The 19,376-nt window shown below is 41.6% G+C and overlaps 1 protein-coding gene across 1 annotated transcript; it reads left to right on the forward strand.

The window, feature by feature from the left end:
• Positions 1-238: 238 nt before the first annotated feature.
• LOC6612190 (protein nemuri) lies at positions 239-858 on the forward strand. The gene has a single exon (XM_002035705.2). It carries the CDS (start codon positions 282-284, stop codon positions 792-794), a length of 513 nt encoding a protein of 170 aa, XP_002035741.1. The 5' UTR covers positions 239-281; the 3' UTR covers positions 795-858.
• Positions 859-19,376: the final 18,518 nt, after the last annotated feature.

The raw sequence follows: 19,376 nt of genomic DNA on the forward strand, positions 1-19,376 counted from the left end.
GAACCGGAAAATGTGCTGCAGTTGAAAGGCGAAAGGGTAAACAAAAGATCAAATTAATAGCCGCACAGCATCGATATTGAAACCGGGTTGGTTTGGTGGGGGCAAATACAGCTGTGTGTGTTGCAACATCTTGCAGTGGGCAAACATTGAAACAGGTGCCATGGCTTTGGAGCTGCAGCAGATCGGATAGGCATAGGTATAAAAAACCGGAGGTGACACCTCGAAAGCATCACAACCACTTCCGGCCTTCCACAAGCAACAGTTCGACTGCTAACCACGATATGTCAGCCAAATATACCCTGATCTTTGCCCTGGCGGCTCTCTGCTGCCTGATGATCTCCACCGAGGCGGCGGCCCAGCGCAGCCGAGTTCTCAGCTCTCGCCGTGGCTCCGAGCTGGTCGAGAAGACGTCGGACAACAAGGAAGAGTCCGAGCTGGCCGCCCAAGAGCAAGAGCTCGAGCGCCAGGAACAGGAGGAAGACAGACTAGAGGGACGCAGCGATGATGTTGCCGCGGGCAGCGACAACAAACAGGACAAGGAGACCGCCACCAACAACAAGGACACCATCGTGAAGCCCAACAAGGATGACGCCCGTGCCCGCCGCATCGTTCGTGCCGGTCGTCGTCGTGGTGGACGCCGCGGTGGTCGCCGTGGAGGTCGTCGTAGTGCACGCAAATCCGTGCGCCGTGGAGGACGACGAGGTGGACGCAGGCGCGGCGGACGACGTGGTCGTGCCGGTGCTCGCCGTCGCACCTCCATCAAGAGGCGTTCCGGCAAGGGCAACAAGGCCTAAGAAGTTCCAATCACAGATATAAGACTAACTGCCCGATCCACCGATTCGATACATACACAAATAAATTATGATTTTAACGAAAACACGCTAAATTGATTTATTCTTTATTTTTATATTTATATACTTTAGTATAAGTATTTTCCAAGCCTACAACTTAGATCAATACCTCATTCTCTCTATCGACTTTCATTTAAATGAAAATACTTTTGACCCATAACTTTCTGCCATAATGTTCTACCTGAACTCGTTTTGAGGAACTTTTTCTTATAGTCGTAGACTTTCTTTAATATCGATCAACTGACTACAGCTGGCTAAGATATGTTTTATAGGTCAGTCAAAATTTAAAACAAGTGTTATGGCCTCTTTGTTAAAAATCGTGTAATAATAGCCATAATTAAGTTTGATAAACAGGGTTTTATGCTTTAAAGAAGTACATAATGTGTACTCGATTACAGAATCGTTAAAGACCTTCTAGAAGTGCCGGCAAACTTTCAACAGCCTTTGGTTAAAAATTCGCAAAGCGCAGGGCAGTGTCGGCCTGATTCGCATTCTTTGCGACGTCCCGTCGTCCTTTCGTACCATCGTCCTTTGGTCCTTTGGTCCTGTGCCATCCCTGCAGCGACGTGACATGTGACAAGAAGTTGCCGCGATGTTGCTGCAACAGCTGCTGTCGCCTGGCGGCTGAAATCCTTGGTCCTTCCTGCTCGTGCGAGCACCCGAAAAATGATGAATGTGCCAATGTTGCTGGGCTGTTGCCACATCCTCTTGGTCTTGGTCCTGGCCGTGCCCCTCATACACTCTGCCAAACTTCCTTGGCTTTGTGCTGCAGTCTTGGCGAAAGTTTTGCGGCCGCCGCCAAGTTTGTATCCATTCCGAGATTATTAGACACCATTTGGTGCAACATGAGCTGTCCGTACCCGCGGCGGCACTCGGTGGCAGTGTTAACTCCAGCTGGGAACACCGCCAGTCCATCAAGACAGAAGTTTGTCCAAGTGTAGGACTGTACCCGATCTCTGAAAACGTCAAATTAAACCACAAATAGTTTGCGGCCTGCAGGAAATTAAACACATATATGAATGGAGTAGTGCATCGGCCTGTGCCATGCAGCACATTTTGATGGGACCCTCATAGTGTCATCATCATCATCATCCTCCAGGATTCAGAATTCGGGTAACATGGATAATGAGCCATGTATGTTACGGCATTGGCTTTCGGTTATCGTTTAATTAAGGCAGCCCCATGCGAAATGTGCATTGTGAAATGTTTGGAAGTTTGTAATTTCCTCTGCAGCTGCAACATGTGTCCATATTCATTGGCATTCACTAAGCGACACCGAGATGTAGACAAAAAGTTTGGCCTTTGTCTGAGTTGATTCAGCCAACAATAGGCGGCCATTGTTTGGCTTTTAGCAGCAACAAAAGCCAAAGAGCCAAACAATTTAGATAGGACAATAAGCCAACGGAAATTAAATTGGCTGCTCTAGTTTACATAGTAGTTCTCGCCCATCATCAGAAAGCAAAGAAAGCTGTTTTAAAACGAACTTAAATTAAACATTCAAACGAATATATGTACAAACGGAGAAAGTCGGAATTAAAGCATAATTATCATTACTTATCCATACACCAGTCTTATAATCTGCCTGGGTTTGATAAGCTTAGAACTGGGAAAATTCATTTAAATTGGAATTTACTCTAGTGAAATTTAAAGAAGTGGCTTTAATTTTTATTCTAGCTCTTAGATTAACCTTCATTAATTTTCACTTCATCTTAAAGCCAATTTACTAATGTTATTGAGGCTAAAAATCAAAAAAATACACGAAACAACAGCTTGAAACTTGGTATTTCTTGTTCAATGCAATTGAAACCGCCGATAAAGAAACTGAGAATATTATTCAATAAATTTAATATTCCACAATGGTTCTCAGCTCGATTGCCTTCCTTGAATGGGACTTAATACAAATCCGCTGAACAAGATGAAAACAAAAATCTGTTATTCAGATTGACTTGGCACAAAAGCCGACCTCGGCCAAAAAGCTTGTACATATATATGTATGTATTCAGTTTTTCTTTGCTTTATTAAATACTTTTTCGAGCCCACTGTTACTTTCGGTGCGGGACAACAAGAATAACAAGTAAATTTTCGCAGCGAGGGGGCAGAAAAATGGAAAATCACTTGCCGATTTTCAATTGAGCGGCGGAAATGTAACGGAAATAAATTTACATAAATACAATATGGTGCGTGCTTCTCGGCGCCATTTTATTTGCACAACACATACGCGCGGCTCTATACATGTGTGCGTGAATGGGCATGCACACACACACATGGAACATATTTGCACCGAAGTGCGTATTGATTTGCGGCATATGCATGTGAAATGCTTTCCTCGTTCCGATACAAAAAAATGTGAATTTAAAATGGCCGCTCCATCTTCTTGTGCCCACTTTGTTTAATGCCAGCAAATATTTTCAGCACTTCGTGACCAAAATTTCGGAGCGCACTATCTCGAGTGTAAATAGTGCACACACCTGCCTTAACTGCCATTCGAATGGCGTCAGGTAGATTTTTAGTTTTTCCCCTTTTTTTTATTTTCTTAAGGTTTTTTTTTAGCATGCACCTGGCATTATTTGCATAAGATAAAAGATGAAAAACAGACCTGAGTTAAGGCGCCCGTCCTTCAAGTGCTTACCAGCCAAAAAGCGTCGTCCTAAATGTGTTTTCCATAAGAGCCAAGCAAATCCCAGAGTTCTCCGAAAAGAAATGGCGGCGATGGCGAACCTGATAAAGACAACACATATTGAAGGAAGAAGGACGAAGGACCTGGGCTTGGAATGGGGCCTCTGTCGCCATTTTGTAGCATTTGCAACTTATATGCATATGTGGTCGAGGAGCAGCCGACTCTTGCCCGGAGAACAAGAAAACGAGCAAAACTCCAGACCGCCAACGTGCTCTGAAATTACATTTTCCCTACACGAATATTTCCCACGACCAACTGCACGAAAATGCACCAGATTTTTTCGCTGTTCCCACATTCTACACTTACCCTCTTCATTCAGAAATCGGCATTCGGCTGCACAGTGGTTGAAAAACCTTTGGAAAACATTTTGAGATTTTCCGGAATTTTCTTCGAAAATATGAATTTATGCATTTTCCAATAAATTTATAACCAATACCTTCAAAATGATACAAAATGTGATTTGAAATATGTATTAAAATGATCCTAATGCTATTTTATAGCATTTTAATATATTTAAAAAAATATAATTTTAACTAAATATATACAATTTTAATAATGAATAATAATGATAAATATAAAATACAAATTCGAATGAATAAAATTAGCTCAGATAGCACACTGTACCGTCTTAGTTTGACTGGCATGGAAATCGGTGTTACCACTCGTAAGTTTGCCGTATTTTACAAATGCATTTGACATAAATTTTAAAAGGCTTAAGTGCCGAAGTCCCTGTCCTTGGCGAGACGACGAGAGCCTTGGTTTCCTCGATAAGACGGGGCAGAGCGGTCCTTTGAATCCCAGTTGGGTGAAGACATAAAATAGAGCAATTACGGCAAAGATCATAAATTATGCAAAGCCCGGCAACAAGTGCGCGATAAGTCCGGAAACCGAGCCTGCGGAGTAAAATATGTGTGAATGCGGATGGAAGTTTGTCTGACAATCATCACTCACTCGCAGGCACTCACCACTCATCGCGAATTGAAATCACTCCAAAAGCGTCTTCCACATACTACTATACTATATATATATATATGGGGGAAAAACCGGGAAAAGCAAGCCAGAGACACTCTAAGAACTGAGTGCACGTCGTTTATCAACTGGCGGTGGAAAATGCATTCCGGCACTGCAAGTTGCCAGCTGTATTCACACTCACACTCACATTGAGATTCAGATTCAGATTCAGACTCGTATTCAGCCACCTCCGCCAGTTGACAGTGGCAGTGACATGCAAATCGGGTTTATCCTTCTGCCTAGGCATTAAGTGTGTGCGATTTTCTTTCAACAAGACAATTTAACAGAAAAACTCATGCTCGACAGCTTGGCAATGCGAGTGTGTGGGTGCAAAAAGGGCGCCATTGCAATTGCAGTTATGAATAAATACAGATAGCAGTTTGAGCCTTACACACTCGCCGCCACCTAAGTGCCACACCCAGATTTTCCCCCCATTTTTTAGCTTTTTCTAGGCCTTCAAAGCCACCCACTCCGCCCACACATTGGCGTGTGGTGAGGCGTGTTATCGTCGGATTTGCATGCTTGCACAAGCCATAAATGTCAATTGGCATGGCAGGCGGGATTTCGAGGAGCCAAGTGGCTGCGAAAGCACATAAGCGCCCCAGCTGGTGTCATAATTACAGATGACTATCAACCTAATAAAGCGATAAGAAAATCCACTTAAAGGAGTAAATAAAAATAGTGCTAGAATTGCTGAGGGAATTCTCTTAAAGCTGTGATCTACTTTAAGTTCCACTGCATAATTACAAACGATTATCAACTTAATAAAAATGAAAACGTTTGACTTCTACCCTGGTAAACCCCTTCAGCTTCAACTCCAAATTAACTTCTTGCCCCTTCCAAAGAAGCCAGCAGAATGAACTGATTTAAATGCTAAAGTGAACGATTATCATTTCGATTTTGTATAAATAGCACATGAATTATTCATTGCCACTTACTTATGCGCCATCAAAGTGACTTAGGGGCTGCTGGAGCTGCTTATATTCACCCCCTGCTGCCCAAACCAACTGACGCCTTTGAGATGACAATATGATGATGATGCCGGGGCTTATTGAACCCAAGACGAGGGAATACAATATTTGTCGCCCACATTAACACCAGCCGCCGTTTAGATATCATAGTTTGATAAAGTCAACTTTTCGAATTAAAGTAATTTCCTGTTGTTGCTGAACTTGTACCCACACACACACATATAGTCGAACTGGCGGAGGAGTGGGGAAAAGTTGTCACAATTGTTATTCCAACAGATGTAGCATTGCGTCAGAGTGAGACAGATAACACACAAATTACTGTCGATTTCATTTTACGCCTTGAGCAGGAAAACTTTACTCCACCGAATCCTACGCTGAATAGGAGCCACAATCCTCCGACGCGATGGAGTTGCGTCTGCGGCGGCATCCTTGTCCTGAAATTCGATAAGGCGACAGACACGACAGCGCTAAAACCTGGAAGCAATTTGTGCATAAACGTTCACAACGATAAAATTCGCAGTTTTGTTTATTTTTCTGACAGATTCCAAGGAGCACGGAGCCGTCGAGGATGTTGCCGTCGGCAATGAAAAGCTTTGAAATCCTGTTCTCGGTTTGTTCAAGGATGTTTCTGCCGGTGAGTTGGAATTAGTTTTTGATTTGTTCCCGTCTCGGTATTTTGGCTTGGTCAGGTGATTGCTCGGAATATTAAGAAGGCGGCATCGATTTTAAGCTCATGCCAACTCAATTTCGATATGAAAGTGAGTCTTTAAAGAAAAATAAAATATATGTTTGCTTATAATAAGAGATTTGGCACACAGTTTGAATTATATGATATATAAGCTTCAATGTTAGTTAGTCCCATATGCGATTTAATCACTGCGAAACAATCATTAGCCAACTTATAGCCAACGGCCACACCCGCAATCGGCTGACATTGTGCCCAAACGCATAATGGTAAATCAATAGGGAGAAACAAAAACATTCAATCAAATATCTGGCTTTTTATCCACGTGCCGGCAACGTAAATTAAATTCGAATTGAGGGCCACCAAGTGGGTGGGAAATGGTTAGCCTGGATGGCAGACATACCACAATGCCAGGCTAAAACGTCAATCACACTGGCAATCAAAGTGGCAACAGAGTGGGGCTGAAAAATTGCAACAAATCCGGAAGCTATTCGCATGTCAGCTGGAAATTATAATTGATGCGATACTAATACGAAACCCATTTTACAGCCGCAACACATTCGCTCCCAACTGATGACGATTGATGCGATGCAGTCGCGGAAAAAGGCTTGGGAACTGGCGCATGATGGGAATGATGGCGATGATGGCCATGATGAGGAAGGGGATCCTGGGAACTGGAACTGCCACCCATAAGACTCGCACTGATGGCGTATGTCATTAATGTCGCCAATGATGTTGCTGACAAACACACTCATGCCACACCCACACAGCGGCAAACATTGGCTACAAATGGTACGCAATTGTCATCCGAGCGTAGGGTCCTTCGCATGGCCATGGCTTTTTGCAGCCTGCTCCGTGGTCCTGTTTCCTGGGTCCACTCTGCGGGTCCTGGTAATTAGATGAGTGTGCCATAAATCATTTTCTAAATCATTTGTTGCTGCTCCCTCGCAATTGCGACTGCTGCTGATGGCCCTGATAGCCGTCTGTCCGACTGCTCACTTTTTCCATCCAATTCCTTTCGGATGGACAGCCTGAAAGAGACAGGAACAATCACAAACAGCCAGTTGAGCAATTGCACGAAGGCTAAAAAAAATAAGCCAATGAACAAGGGTATCTTAAACAAACTGGATAACTCTTAAATATTCTGCTTAGTACTATAAATATATAAGTAAGCTATAAAGTCTATATAAGTATGAATATTCTGCTTAAAAAAAGAAGTCAACTTCTTCTTAACATATTGAAAAAATAAATATTTTTTTTTAGTTATTTTAAGTTTAGAGCTTTTTCTATTGAAGGTCAACTTTAAATCAATGAAACTGAATCACCACCATAGAGATTAATCGCAGCAGTTGATCAGGCCATTGTGCCTTCCTTAAACGCTTTCAATTGTTGGCCATAAACGGTGGGCTTCTTGGCCAAGCCACAGCGGCCTACGACAAACATGTTACTCATTATGCAAGTCACAGTCACAGGAACCGGGGGAATACATGCTACACTATGTGGCTGAAGGACTTTTCCGGCGTTGGGGGTATTGGTGGAAACACAAGACGACCAGGGGGCATAGTGTCTACAATCTAAAACGCATATTACTCGTACAATGAGCCACGCCCACCGGCAACTAACAAGGCAAACAAGCCGGCCAACGGGGAAGGACCCACAAACAAACAAACAAACAGGCCAAAGGGGAAATGGGGCAAGGGGAGTGGAGAAGCCTGGGGATAACACAGGGATAACGCGAAGGGGGTCGAAATGGCAATAGCTGCTAATTGTGTAGAACAACGAAGAAAATTGCAGGGAAAACAAAATGTACGATCCATGGAAATGTCGAGGGGAGAGCGCACCGGGCGTGGCCGGGCGAAAGTTTAACTATAAAATACTGCGACACATCCAACAGATACCAACTATGTACTAACTACTAAGCCAGCTGACCAGCAAGGAATAAAGGAGTCAAAAGGGTCAACAGTGGCGCACGAGAATGGGGATGAAAGAAAAGGGGGTTCACCCGTTTTCAGGATTATATCCCCAAGAAAAACACAAATTTTCAATTTGTAAATTGACTTATAGATACGTACCATATCTTTCGATTGTTACTATATCCTTGAAATCGCACGCCACTGTGCTGTGAAACTGAAAAGTGGTCAAGTTTATGGCAAATGCACTTTAAGTGCTAAAAGTCGAAGCTGCATAGTTGCATTGACGCCGACATTAATCGCCTTACCAAGTGCATGGAGTGCATCTGAATGGCTTGTCCTTAAGATGTCCCAGATGCGGCGAATGGCCAATGAAATGGCGAACTGCGGCCACTTTTCATGTTAATTAAGATGCGACAAACCCACATAGATATCGGGAGTGAAGAGATCTGGGGATTCGGCTTATGCAGATTTATGGGCGCCAAAGGGCCCAACAACTGCTCGAATAGCAAAACTTTTGCGACATTTTGGCTATTGTGTCCGTCTAGCATGGACATAATTAATAGTTGGCTAAAAGGTGAGATAGTCGCACAAAGGCCGCACACACAAATGTGGCAAATGTTTTGTGAACTACTCGGTGTGCTGCTGCTGCTGCTGCTACTGCTGCCTCAATGAAAAGTTGCCCAGATAACATAATTATATTTCAGTTTTAATTGTAATTTATGTCCTGGCCAAGCGCATGATTTATTGGCCGTATGTGTTTTTGCACCTAAAGAGCTAAATTTATTGAATTTCGGCTACCCAGGGAACTAAGTTTGCTCTTACCTTAAATAAGCTGAATAGGGACTTTTAATGCAATTATGTTTTAAATTAAGTTATCGAAATGCTTTCATATTTGCCACTTACTTAAGCGTTGCTGCATTTTATTTAGCCAGCATTGAAATTAATATAAATAATAAACATGGTTTAATTTTCTTCATTACACATTTACACAATTCATTAATTATTAAAAATAAAAACTTGTTTAATCTATTAGCGACGCATTCGCATCATTTCGAAATAAAAAAAAATGAAATAAAAAACATTTAATTAGCGAAATTAACGCAGTTTGAAGAGCAACAAAAGCCATTTCTTTAATTGCATTACCGAACCCATTCCCACCAAACTGATTAAATCACGTTAATTTTCGCGTGAGTTGTCATGGCAATAAAGTGAGCCAATTATGATATTTAAGTGGGAAAATATTTGCCAGCTGTCAGCCGCAGAGACCCGTGATCCCTATTAGCCTACTCGAGCATTATGGACAAGTGGCCTTCGCTGCTGCCAAACTTAAGCAGTGTCAACAAATCAATGGGAAGTCCACAAACACGACACAAAGGCATCGAACTAATTAAATGGCGATTTGTGTCAGCGATAAGCATAATAATTGCCGGGCAAACAAATCAACACAGAAGCCCAGGAATTTTCCACGATTTTCTTTCATTTCCAGATGTGCGGGTGTCGCGTTGCCTAATGAAGCATTATGTCATAGAATGATATTTATATATATATATACACATGGTATATAGGTAAGCTGAGAAAAATGACGAAATGAAAATATACATTTAACTACTTGCCGTGCACTGAACCAAGAAATTACAAAAATAAGACGAAATCAAACATCACGTCTTCTATTCAAGTCCCCACACCCACGAACACTGCTCCATCGTTGTCCGTATTTGGACAAGCCATCATCAAGATGTTTCGAGTCATTGAAACAAAGGCCAAGTCGAGTCAATCAAACAAAAGAACGGCCCGTGTCCCATTTCTCATCTTCCCACTCCAAGTCGCAGATACATCCGAAGTCAGGAGACGAAAGACAGAAGCCTCCACCCCAACTACAGATAACGCCCAGCAGGAGGAATACGGACACGTTTGTATTTCGATGCCCATTGAACTGTGGGAAAAATGTCAACATTATGAGTTGATGATAGGCCGGCGATGGGTAGCCGATAGTCGTGGAATTTAGGGCGAAATATTTGAGCTAAGAAATACGTTTTGTCCATCACAGCAGGGGGTCAGTGGGTCATCTTTCCAAACATCTCTCTTATCATCAATCTTTGCGCCTCAACACTTTGAGGATACTGTGGCAGCTGAGGACTGTTGAGCCCTGATGAAGTTATAATATTTATTTGGTTTATTATCCCAACTGTTTGTGGTTCCCGGGGGGTAGGGAGTGGATCTGCTTAGACAGTCGCTGATAGCTCATTTTGTTACCACCATTTGGAAGGAGTTCATTTCACAGAATGAAAGCCCATATCTTAGTTTCTTATAATGGTACAAACAGTTAATATGATATTCTACCCTTTTTAAAATTTTATTTATTTTGTTTATAATAACTCATTGCATTTGATTAAAGCTGCAAGATCCATAATAACTACTAACTGTATTGGATTTAAGAACACTTGCAATCCTTTCCATTGAAACTTCTTGGCTAGCTTTTCATGCCAAAAAAATAAAACCTATATACACCGAACTGTGTATCTTTATTATTCCAACATCAATATTCCAGCTGCATCGATAAGTCATGCCCCCCAACGACGATGGACATTTTGCACCGTATACCCTTGTATATTCCTTTCATAAAGAACTTTTCCCGAGGAGCAGAACATTTTTATCAACTTTGCCAGCGGTATCGAAGGCAGCGGGCTCAACAAATGCCCTGTCAGAATTTATAAAAATGTATTTCGGCAAAAGTGAAAAATCATTCACATAACCCACCCAGTCGCACACCCATTTACACACACACACACTTCTCATTGTCGCAGCTTCGGCACACGTGCTGCGGAATGGCTAAAGAATGGCAAAAATGGCAGTGATGTGGCCTTAACACCACTTTGGTGGGGGTGAATGGGTGGTGGTGGGTGGTGGGTTGTGGGTTGTGGGTAGTGCTGCTCCTTGCTTGACACTGCCCCAATGCCCCATTGTTGTTCTGGCTGTGCGGGTGATTGTGGGGCTGTCACGCTGTTTTGGCAACATTGTTACGTATGTTGGCTAAATCGTTTCGGCTGTCTGTCTGTCTATCTGCCAGCTTCTTTCAGCCGAAAATCTCACCGGCAACGAGGTGTTAAGCAAGCAATTGTATTAACCTTATCGCAACTTTGATTTATGCATGTAAACACAGAAAGCGATGCTTGTCAAGAAATCGATCACGTCAAGAGCATCCGCTCAGGCTTACTAATGAGTTCTTATAAATAACAATAGCAACAAATTCTCAACTTGGAAAAAAACAAGGGAACGTAAAAAAAAGATTGTGTAGTTTTCAAAATTCTTTTGTACTTTATCCTAGCTCACAAAATTATAAGTAATATTTAGCATTTTATGTTGGAATACAAAATCAGCTAGTTAAGTAGGCCATACAATGCGATACTTTTATATCAAATCGCCTTTTGTATCCACTACTTAAATATATAATTTCTAAATATTTCCGATTATTATTATATTTATTCCGACAATACTCTGACATATATCACTATTTAATGTTGACTTTGACTGTAGATTCCTAAAGTAGTACATCAAACGGTTGATTTGCATGTTGAGAACAACCCTTTAATGGATACTACTTAAGGAAGCTTCCATGAACAATTTTTTCTTTGAACTCAATTATTTCACTTACTATTGCAAACTGAATGATGCTGAAGAACACGCCTGTAATTTATAGGCAAATCTCTTAACTACTCAAACCCGATTACTGCTTATCAACAATTTTCATAATCTCTGTTATTCCCCAAATAAAATCCCAAAATGCCTCTTTAAACGGTGCCTAAATAAATAACAAATATTTGCTGTTGATAAAGTGCTGCTTTTGTGTTTAAAAATTACAGTTCAATAATAATGCAAGTACATTTTAAATCGATTGAATTATTTATCAAATATGGTTGTGTTTTAAAAATTATTAAGTACATGCGTAATATAATCAGACTAGTAAATTCCAATCTCTCATCTCTTAATAAATCAAATTAACAAAAAGATATTATCAATGTATTATACACAGTAAAACCCCTATGAAAACTGTTTTAAATAGTAAATTAGTAAATTTACTTCGCAAGTACTTTAAATGCGGCCCTCCACATAATCCCAGCAGCAATCAGTGCCACGCCGAGCCGGAGCTCGATGAATCTCGGCCAGCTCGCAGGACGAATAAGAGGCAGACCCTATCGCATATTCACACACAGACACACTTACTCCCGGTTTAATAAAACAAAATCCTGCGGCGATAATTTACAACACGATTGTGCTTGGCAAATTGCTTTGATTTAAGCGCGCCAACGTGCCAGGACTGCGCACATCCTGCGCTCCAAAAAAAAAAAAAAAAAATGGAATAAAAACAAGCAGTCAACATTGGACAAGGAAAACCAGCCACAAGATGCTCCTCCACACACACAGACATTGAATGCTCTGTATATGTGCACGTGTAACGAGCACACACACACGCACACCTTCACACTTGAGTGGCAAGCCGAGACGAAGGCAAACCAATTCAACATCCGTTTGCCGCTAATTCACACGCACACACACACGCGGTGAGGAGCTGGCATCCTGGCAGCAAGGATATATGAAATACGCGCAAATAACGTGTTAGGAAAATGGCGTGAAAATTGTTATATATATTATATCCGTACGTTGAAGCACTTGATATGATTTCTTATGCTCCATTCACTGCAAAAGGTGTTGAGCAGTTCGCGTCCCACGCACGCTCGATTGGAGCTGGAAAGGATGTGTGCCAGCGACGGGCATCAAAATCAGGGGCATGCCTCTGATTCAAATTAAAATGTGGCAAATTCACGCTGTTTCAGCTGAGATTGGAGGTGGGCTAAGGTAACAGGAGAAGTTAACTTGATATATCTTACATGGACAGAACTTCAATGAGTTATCTAAAAGCATTATTGTACTAAGGCTAAGGTTATTTAAGAATAACAAGTTTCTTAGCTAATGCTTTTCCACTTTGATATGTATGTTTGATGAGTTCCCATTCAAAGCTTCAACACTCTTCATATGATTCTTCCACTTACTCCTTATTAATAATTTTACCAAACGAGTTTCCACAAGCCATGTATTCTGTTTCACACTAAAGAGATACCAACTTCTTCGCAGGGAAAACTGCAGTTTAAAGACAACGCAACCGTATTCTGACTGAAATCCATTTTACGGGTGCCAAGTGCCAGACCAAACCGAATGTCTGTAAACTTGCACGTGAGTTTGGCGCAACTTGCAATATTTGCAGCTACGGCCAAAACCAAAACTAAGCTGCCAACAACAATGGCAACTCCCGGCCAAACTCCTGAAATCAAAACTAAAAATTCTGAAAGTCACATAGCAGAAAGTTTTCCATGCAGGTATCGTAGATCCAACGGAAGACTGCCAAAGTCTGTGACTGTTTGCTTAAATGATTTCGCAGTTTTTCCCCCTCACACACTCTCGTCCCGAACTTTTCTTCGTTTTTTGTTTGCAAGTGTACTTGTTCGGATGGCTTTCGTTTTATATTTTTTGGCTGGGCGCCGCATAAAAACTAATATTGTGCTGGGAGTTTATTGGAATTTGGGCAAAGAGGAACTTCTAACAGGTAGTATCTTGTAATTTTATGGAGTTAGCCGTGGGGACTTTGCTTTATGGAAATCGCAGCCAAAAATGTCGTAAAATCAACGCAGGCCACGCATACAAAAAAAAAAAGAAAAATCGAATGGCGCTAAACTCCTCGGCAAACTTGTGCGACGGATTTGGTCTTGCGGTTAGTTTCTGCCAATTCTGCAGATGCCACACAAAAGTAACCCCCCCGAAATTGTTATCCACATTAAACAGTTCGTCGCAGCTTTTCGCCAGTTGCGTATCCTGCGGATTGCTCGCTTACGTGACGCGTATTTGGCATGCAGGACACGTGGACCCCGGGTCCTATCAATGGGTATTTTCGTTGGCTGCGCATCGATGGCTCTAATTAATGTTTAAACTCCGGCCTTCATTATTCAGTGATTCCAGTGCCATGGAACGTCCGGTCGCCACATAAAAACTAAGCATCACACGCTGAAATGATTTTGGCCAGCCCAGTGTTCAATGACCGAAATGGCCGCAAAATTTAAGCAAACTAGTGCAAAATTAATTTGCATTTAAAAAAGCACTAAATATGCAATTCATATAATAAGTTCCGATATTAATGGCATTGAGGCACTTAACAAATATCTAATTTCATAAAATGGGTTTTAGCTTCATATCATTCTTAAAATTGATAAGCTTAACTTGACTAAAATCAAGCATGTAATAAATTTGAATTAAAACTATGATATATGCAACGAATCTAAGCAATAACATTAATTATAAAGCAAAGCGAAGATAGCAAAACCAAAGATATTATATTAAAGCCATAAATAATTCTTAATATTAAACTTCAATTGCTGTGAATCAAGAAATGTAATTTCTTATTATACGATAAATCAGAACAACAATTCAGCCAAGATTTCTTGATGAAGGCGAGTACTCAGAGCTTAAACAGGAATTGACCAACTTGAAATTATGAATAGCAATTCGTTAGTGGAAAGTTGTGACCAGCCACCATGTGGCTGCTCCACCGGAAATCCACTGGCGGAGATGACCCAGCGGGATGAACTGGTGGGCGGAACTGGGTGGAGCTTGGTGGGGGAGTGCGTCAAGTGGCATCGCCCGGTATGGCAAAAGTGCTTCAATCAAGTAAAACTTGCAATATAAATTCAAACATTTTCCATTCAATGCGTTTTTGTGGTTGTTGCCACTCAAGCATCGGCATTGCCATGAATATTCCTCTGCAATTCCTCTCGCCACGGAGTCCTCGATATCCTTTCTCCGCATCCAGAGTTTCCATCCAAAATGTAGCTCCGTCGGGCTGATGCTATTATTTTTGGTTTTGTAGCAACATTTACCTGGGCAAGCAAATTGCAATTCGAAGCCAAATGCCACTCCTTTCCGGCCACGCCCCCTCCGCCACGCCCTTGGAGTCGCGGTCAATGCAACAAATTGGATTGCATTTGGTTTGGTTTTGAGGTAACTGAACAGGTAGCTTTATTATTGCTATTATTTGATCCTTAACTGCTGACTTCACAACGTATTTAATTTAATTATGTTCTACTAACCTTTTGCGTGGCATGAAAGTACATAATTGTTAAGAAACATATGTATGACATTATATAGCTATCTTTCACAAATCAACAAGCATAGCGCACCCATTCCACATTAAATTATTGGCATTATTCAAGTAATTACGGGAACAAAACCAAAATCATTTAAGCCAACTTCCTGCGAAGCCAAAACGACTTACGAAATCGTCTTAAATTTTCCCCTACTGCTCCGCAAAAACCCATCCACATTCGGCTGCCACAACTTGAGTTAATTTAATAAATCTTGAACAACTGAATAAGCTTTAAATTAATGACCCTGTAAAGTTCATATAAATTATTGCGTTATCTCGAGTATTCACCCCCCAATTCACCCCCAGTTCACCAACCAAACACCCATCCACACCCAACTTCCAAGCTGACACGTGGTGGCACAATATGCTGGGCATACGAGAGAGATTGCCCCCAAAAGTTTTCCGCTTTTCCTGCCTTTCCTCCTTCTTTTCCCTGCTCAGCCGAGTTTTTCCAAATGATTTCTCATTTCCAATGCCGACAGCCGCCGCAGCCGCTGGAGCAACACATTTTTACTCCTTGCGAAATCAAATTTGTATCAATTACAATTGCATTAACATATAATTTGTGAGCGTCTCGGATTTCGCAGCATCTGTTCGGCGCCCAGAATCGAGCATTTAAATGGCCAGCAATTCACCCACTTGAATATCAAATAACAGCCTGCTTATTGGGAAAAATCGATGAGCATTAGCATGGGTAAGAATGTAAACTTAGCTAAGAAAACTTCATAGTAAAAACTGTGTAATTTACTTGCTTAGCATCTATGTATTAAACTAAACATTTGCTCGATCCAATTAAATTTCCAAGAATTAACAAACACCATAGCCATTGGCAAATCAAATTACCAATCATGCTCAGCTAGTAAAGTAGAATTCTATTACTTCATTATACGCAATTAAATTAAGCCCTTGCAACATAATGCTGCTGGCTTCATTGTGGGCCAATTAAATTCCATGTGCATATTCGATGAGCCAACACCAAGTTTTGCCACCTCGCATCCAATGGCTGGGCAATAACAAATTTTGGATACGAAACCTTGGGGCTGCGGATCCTGGGATATAACTTCGCACCAGCTGCCGTGGAAAATCAACAAGGGCGGCTCCAAAGCTTGGCTTGTATTCGTGGCCTCAAGTAGATTACACTGCCAACAATGGCTTCCAAGGAGTGAATTTAGCCCGACTCGCCGCGGCGACCCAATTTCCATATGCGGCAGATGGCGGTTTTTGGCTTAACTAGCCGAAACTTGGCTCCAACTTTGCGTGCCAAGTCAAACAAATCGAGTCGAGTCGAGTCGAGGCGACTTGGTGTGGGAAAGTGTTTCGGCTATCCCTGTTCACATGCCGTCCTTTGGGGGCCTTGGGGGCTGGAATTCGGAGACCAGATTCAGATTCCCAATGCGGTTGCAAGGCGCAGGCAAACGCAAAAGTTGGCGACCACAAGCCGAATATGCTCCGAATGCCAGCAGCTAATATTATTGAATAAAATTGAATTTCGCCAGCGTTGTTGGCTTAGCGAAATTATTAAAACATGACTCGGGCAACTCCAGTTGGGTTTTCCGTTCCGTTTTCCGTACCCGGCTTAGATCTCTGGTCCAACAATTTCATTTTGCGGCTTGGCGGGGTTTTTGTTGCGGCACGCCGCACGGATAATTCAATTAGGTTCTGGAGTAGTTGGTGCTCCAAAAGCGGAAGACAGCAAATTGCAATACTTTTGCAATTATGCGGCGGAACTATTGGATGCAGCTTCTAATTGCCGGAGGGATTGGCAAGTAAGTTGCCATGGAGAAATCCCACCACTCAGACTGGCGCTTGGGCTCCTGAAATTTTACCAATAACAAGTTAAATGTAAAAAATATAAAAGTACATATATATATAAAGTATATTTGTAGATCATATTTATCATTATTAATGGTTTTTTAAAGTATCTAAAAATTTCAAAAAACAACTGGTAACTTTTCCGGAAAATACTCTTTTAAAATGCACATCTTTTGTAAATTGTGTGTAATCTGGATTAAAAAAGGACTACAAATCTACTTACTCAGCCCACAAAACATTAATCGTCCTGCCAATGGTTTGCCTTATTTTCCGTACTATCGAAATTATATAACAGGCAGCTGCTCAATTGAATTTCCATTGGCAACTGAACAACAGGCCATCTCGATTTCCACTGCTTCCATTTCCATTTACATTTCTCATCGGGCTCCATTCCGCTACGTTCTGGTCGACCGACTGCCTCAAAGTAAATATCCAACTGTAAATCCACAAATCAAATGCAATCAATTCAAATTTCACACTTCAATATTCATTAGAAATTTATTTTGCATTTTACAACTGCAATGTGCAAGGATATTCGCCAAAGGCAATCGCCTAGTAAAACCAAAGAACCAGCTACTCGGCATCTCAGCTCGATTGGAGGACGAGCGAACGTATAAAAAATAGCTTTGAATTTTCAGGAAAATTAGCTGCCAATTGTTTTCACCGCTCAGCATCGACATTCAGCTGATAAATGGAGAACGGACGGAACGGAAATTGTGCTAAACCAAGCGGGAAATTTCGAATTTGGCCCGATTCTGGTTTTACCCCACAAAGAGTTGCACTTTAAGTGGAATACTTTAATTTGGCAGACTGATTTTGTAGTTAAGGAAATCGCACAACTTCCGACATCCCCAAGATGTTAGAAAAAAGGTGAGATACAAAGTCAACAGTGTACAGCAGCTTGATTAGTGACGAAGCGCACCGCGAGAGTACTTAATAGTGTGGAGTATGTGCGGGATCTGGTAAATTGACTTAATTTCTATAATGTATTGTCACAAAAGTCGATACGATATATATATATATATATATATATATGGTGGTGCATTCGTCACGTGAATATGGTTGGTATTTCGGTAGCACATTTAAATGCATATGTTTTTGTCTGTCCAAGTGCAGTGCATATAACTTAATTATGCAGAAATGTAAACGGGCTCGAGGTTACAGGGTTGCCGAGTTTCTCTATGCGCCGCTTGAGGTCCCTGCAGAAGCTCAAAGTTCATAATAGGATTTAGTTGGTACAGCTTGTTGCAGCACTTTTGGTTGCCCCTCTTGCCCCTGCTACCAATGGATGGCTGTGGCCTGCTGAAGATGATGATGATGGTGCAAGGCAGTCCTGGTCGCTGCTTCTCTGGCAGCTCTTCTGGCTTTCTGTGTCAAACGCAGAACTGTGGGCACGTCCATCAGATTCAAAGCACTACTTGGCTACAGTTTTTGTTTTAGAATTGCGGATTTCGCAGGCGAATTAAATTACATAAAGTATATACAAGGCTGTGAAAAACTGGAAAGTGGAATATAAAGGGTTTAATAAGTGAGAACTTATATTGAAAGTGTATTTTATACTTTTGGAAATATTTAAGTTTTTGAAAAGTGATTTTATCAATACTCCCACTATATTTTAAGCTGAAGTCTAAAATCTTTAATATCATATGTTATAATTTTGAGAAGATCTCACTTCTGTGTTGTATTTAGATTTTAAAGTTTGAAATAAGCATTTACTCCACTGTGCATTGTCAAATATGGTCACTTTCTAGCTTCTTCGTGCCTGGTGGCAGCCACCTGACCCGTGGAGTTTTTCCTGGCTGACACATAAATTATGCACACTGGCAAAAAGTTGGGGGCCTTGGTGGAGAAGGGGACGACTCCAACTGTTAAACGGAAAGGAGCAGGGGGTTTTTGTGCGGCTTTCCAGGGAGAATAGAGTGCGCTGCATCTTATAATTCTTGTATGAAAATAACAGCAGCCTAAATGTCTTGCATGTGATAATGAAAATTTATGAGGGAATGACACGGCAGCCCATCTCTACGTACATTTTTTGTTTCCTTTTTGACCACAACGTTTTGCTCGCTAGTGGGTCATGCATTTTTAAAAGGGCACTCTATGGCAACCTCACCGGAAACCTCAACCATCAACTTTGCCAACCTGCCGCCGCCGGCTCATCAGCATCATTTCTGCTGCTGACTGCGTAATGTATTGATAAACATTAAAAGCCAATCAGCGTAATGGGTTGTGAAGTGAAGTGGGTTTTCCCCCGCCATCGCGTTCCACGT

Source organism: Drosophila sechellia, chromosome 2L, assembly GCF_004382195.2.
Source record: "Drosophila sechellia strain sech25 chromosome 2L, ASM438219v1, whole genome shotgun sequence".
NCBI lineage: Eukaryota > Metazoa > Arthropoda > Insecta > Diptera > Drosophilidae > Drosophila > Drosophila sechellia.

Bases quoted from the DNA above. Each gene is read 5' to 3' on its own strand.
- LOC6612190 (XM_002035705.2), top strand. From the start codon at position 282: ATGTCAGCCAAATATACCCTGATCTTTGCCCTGGCGGCTCTCTGCTGC.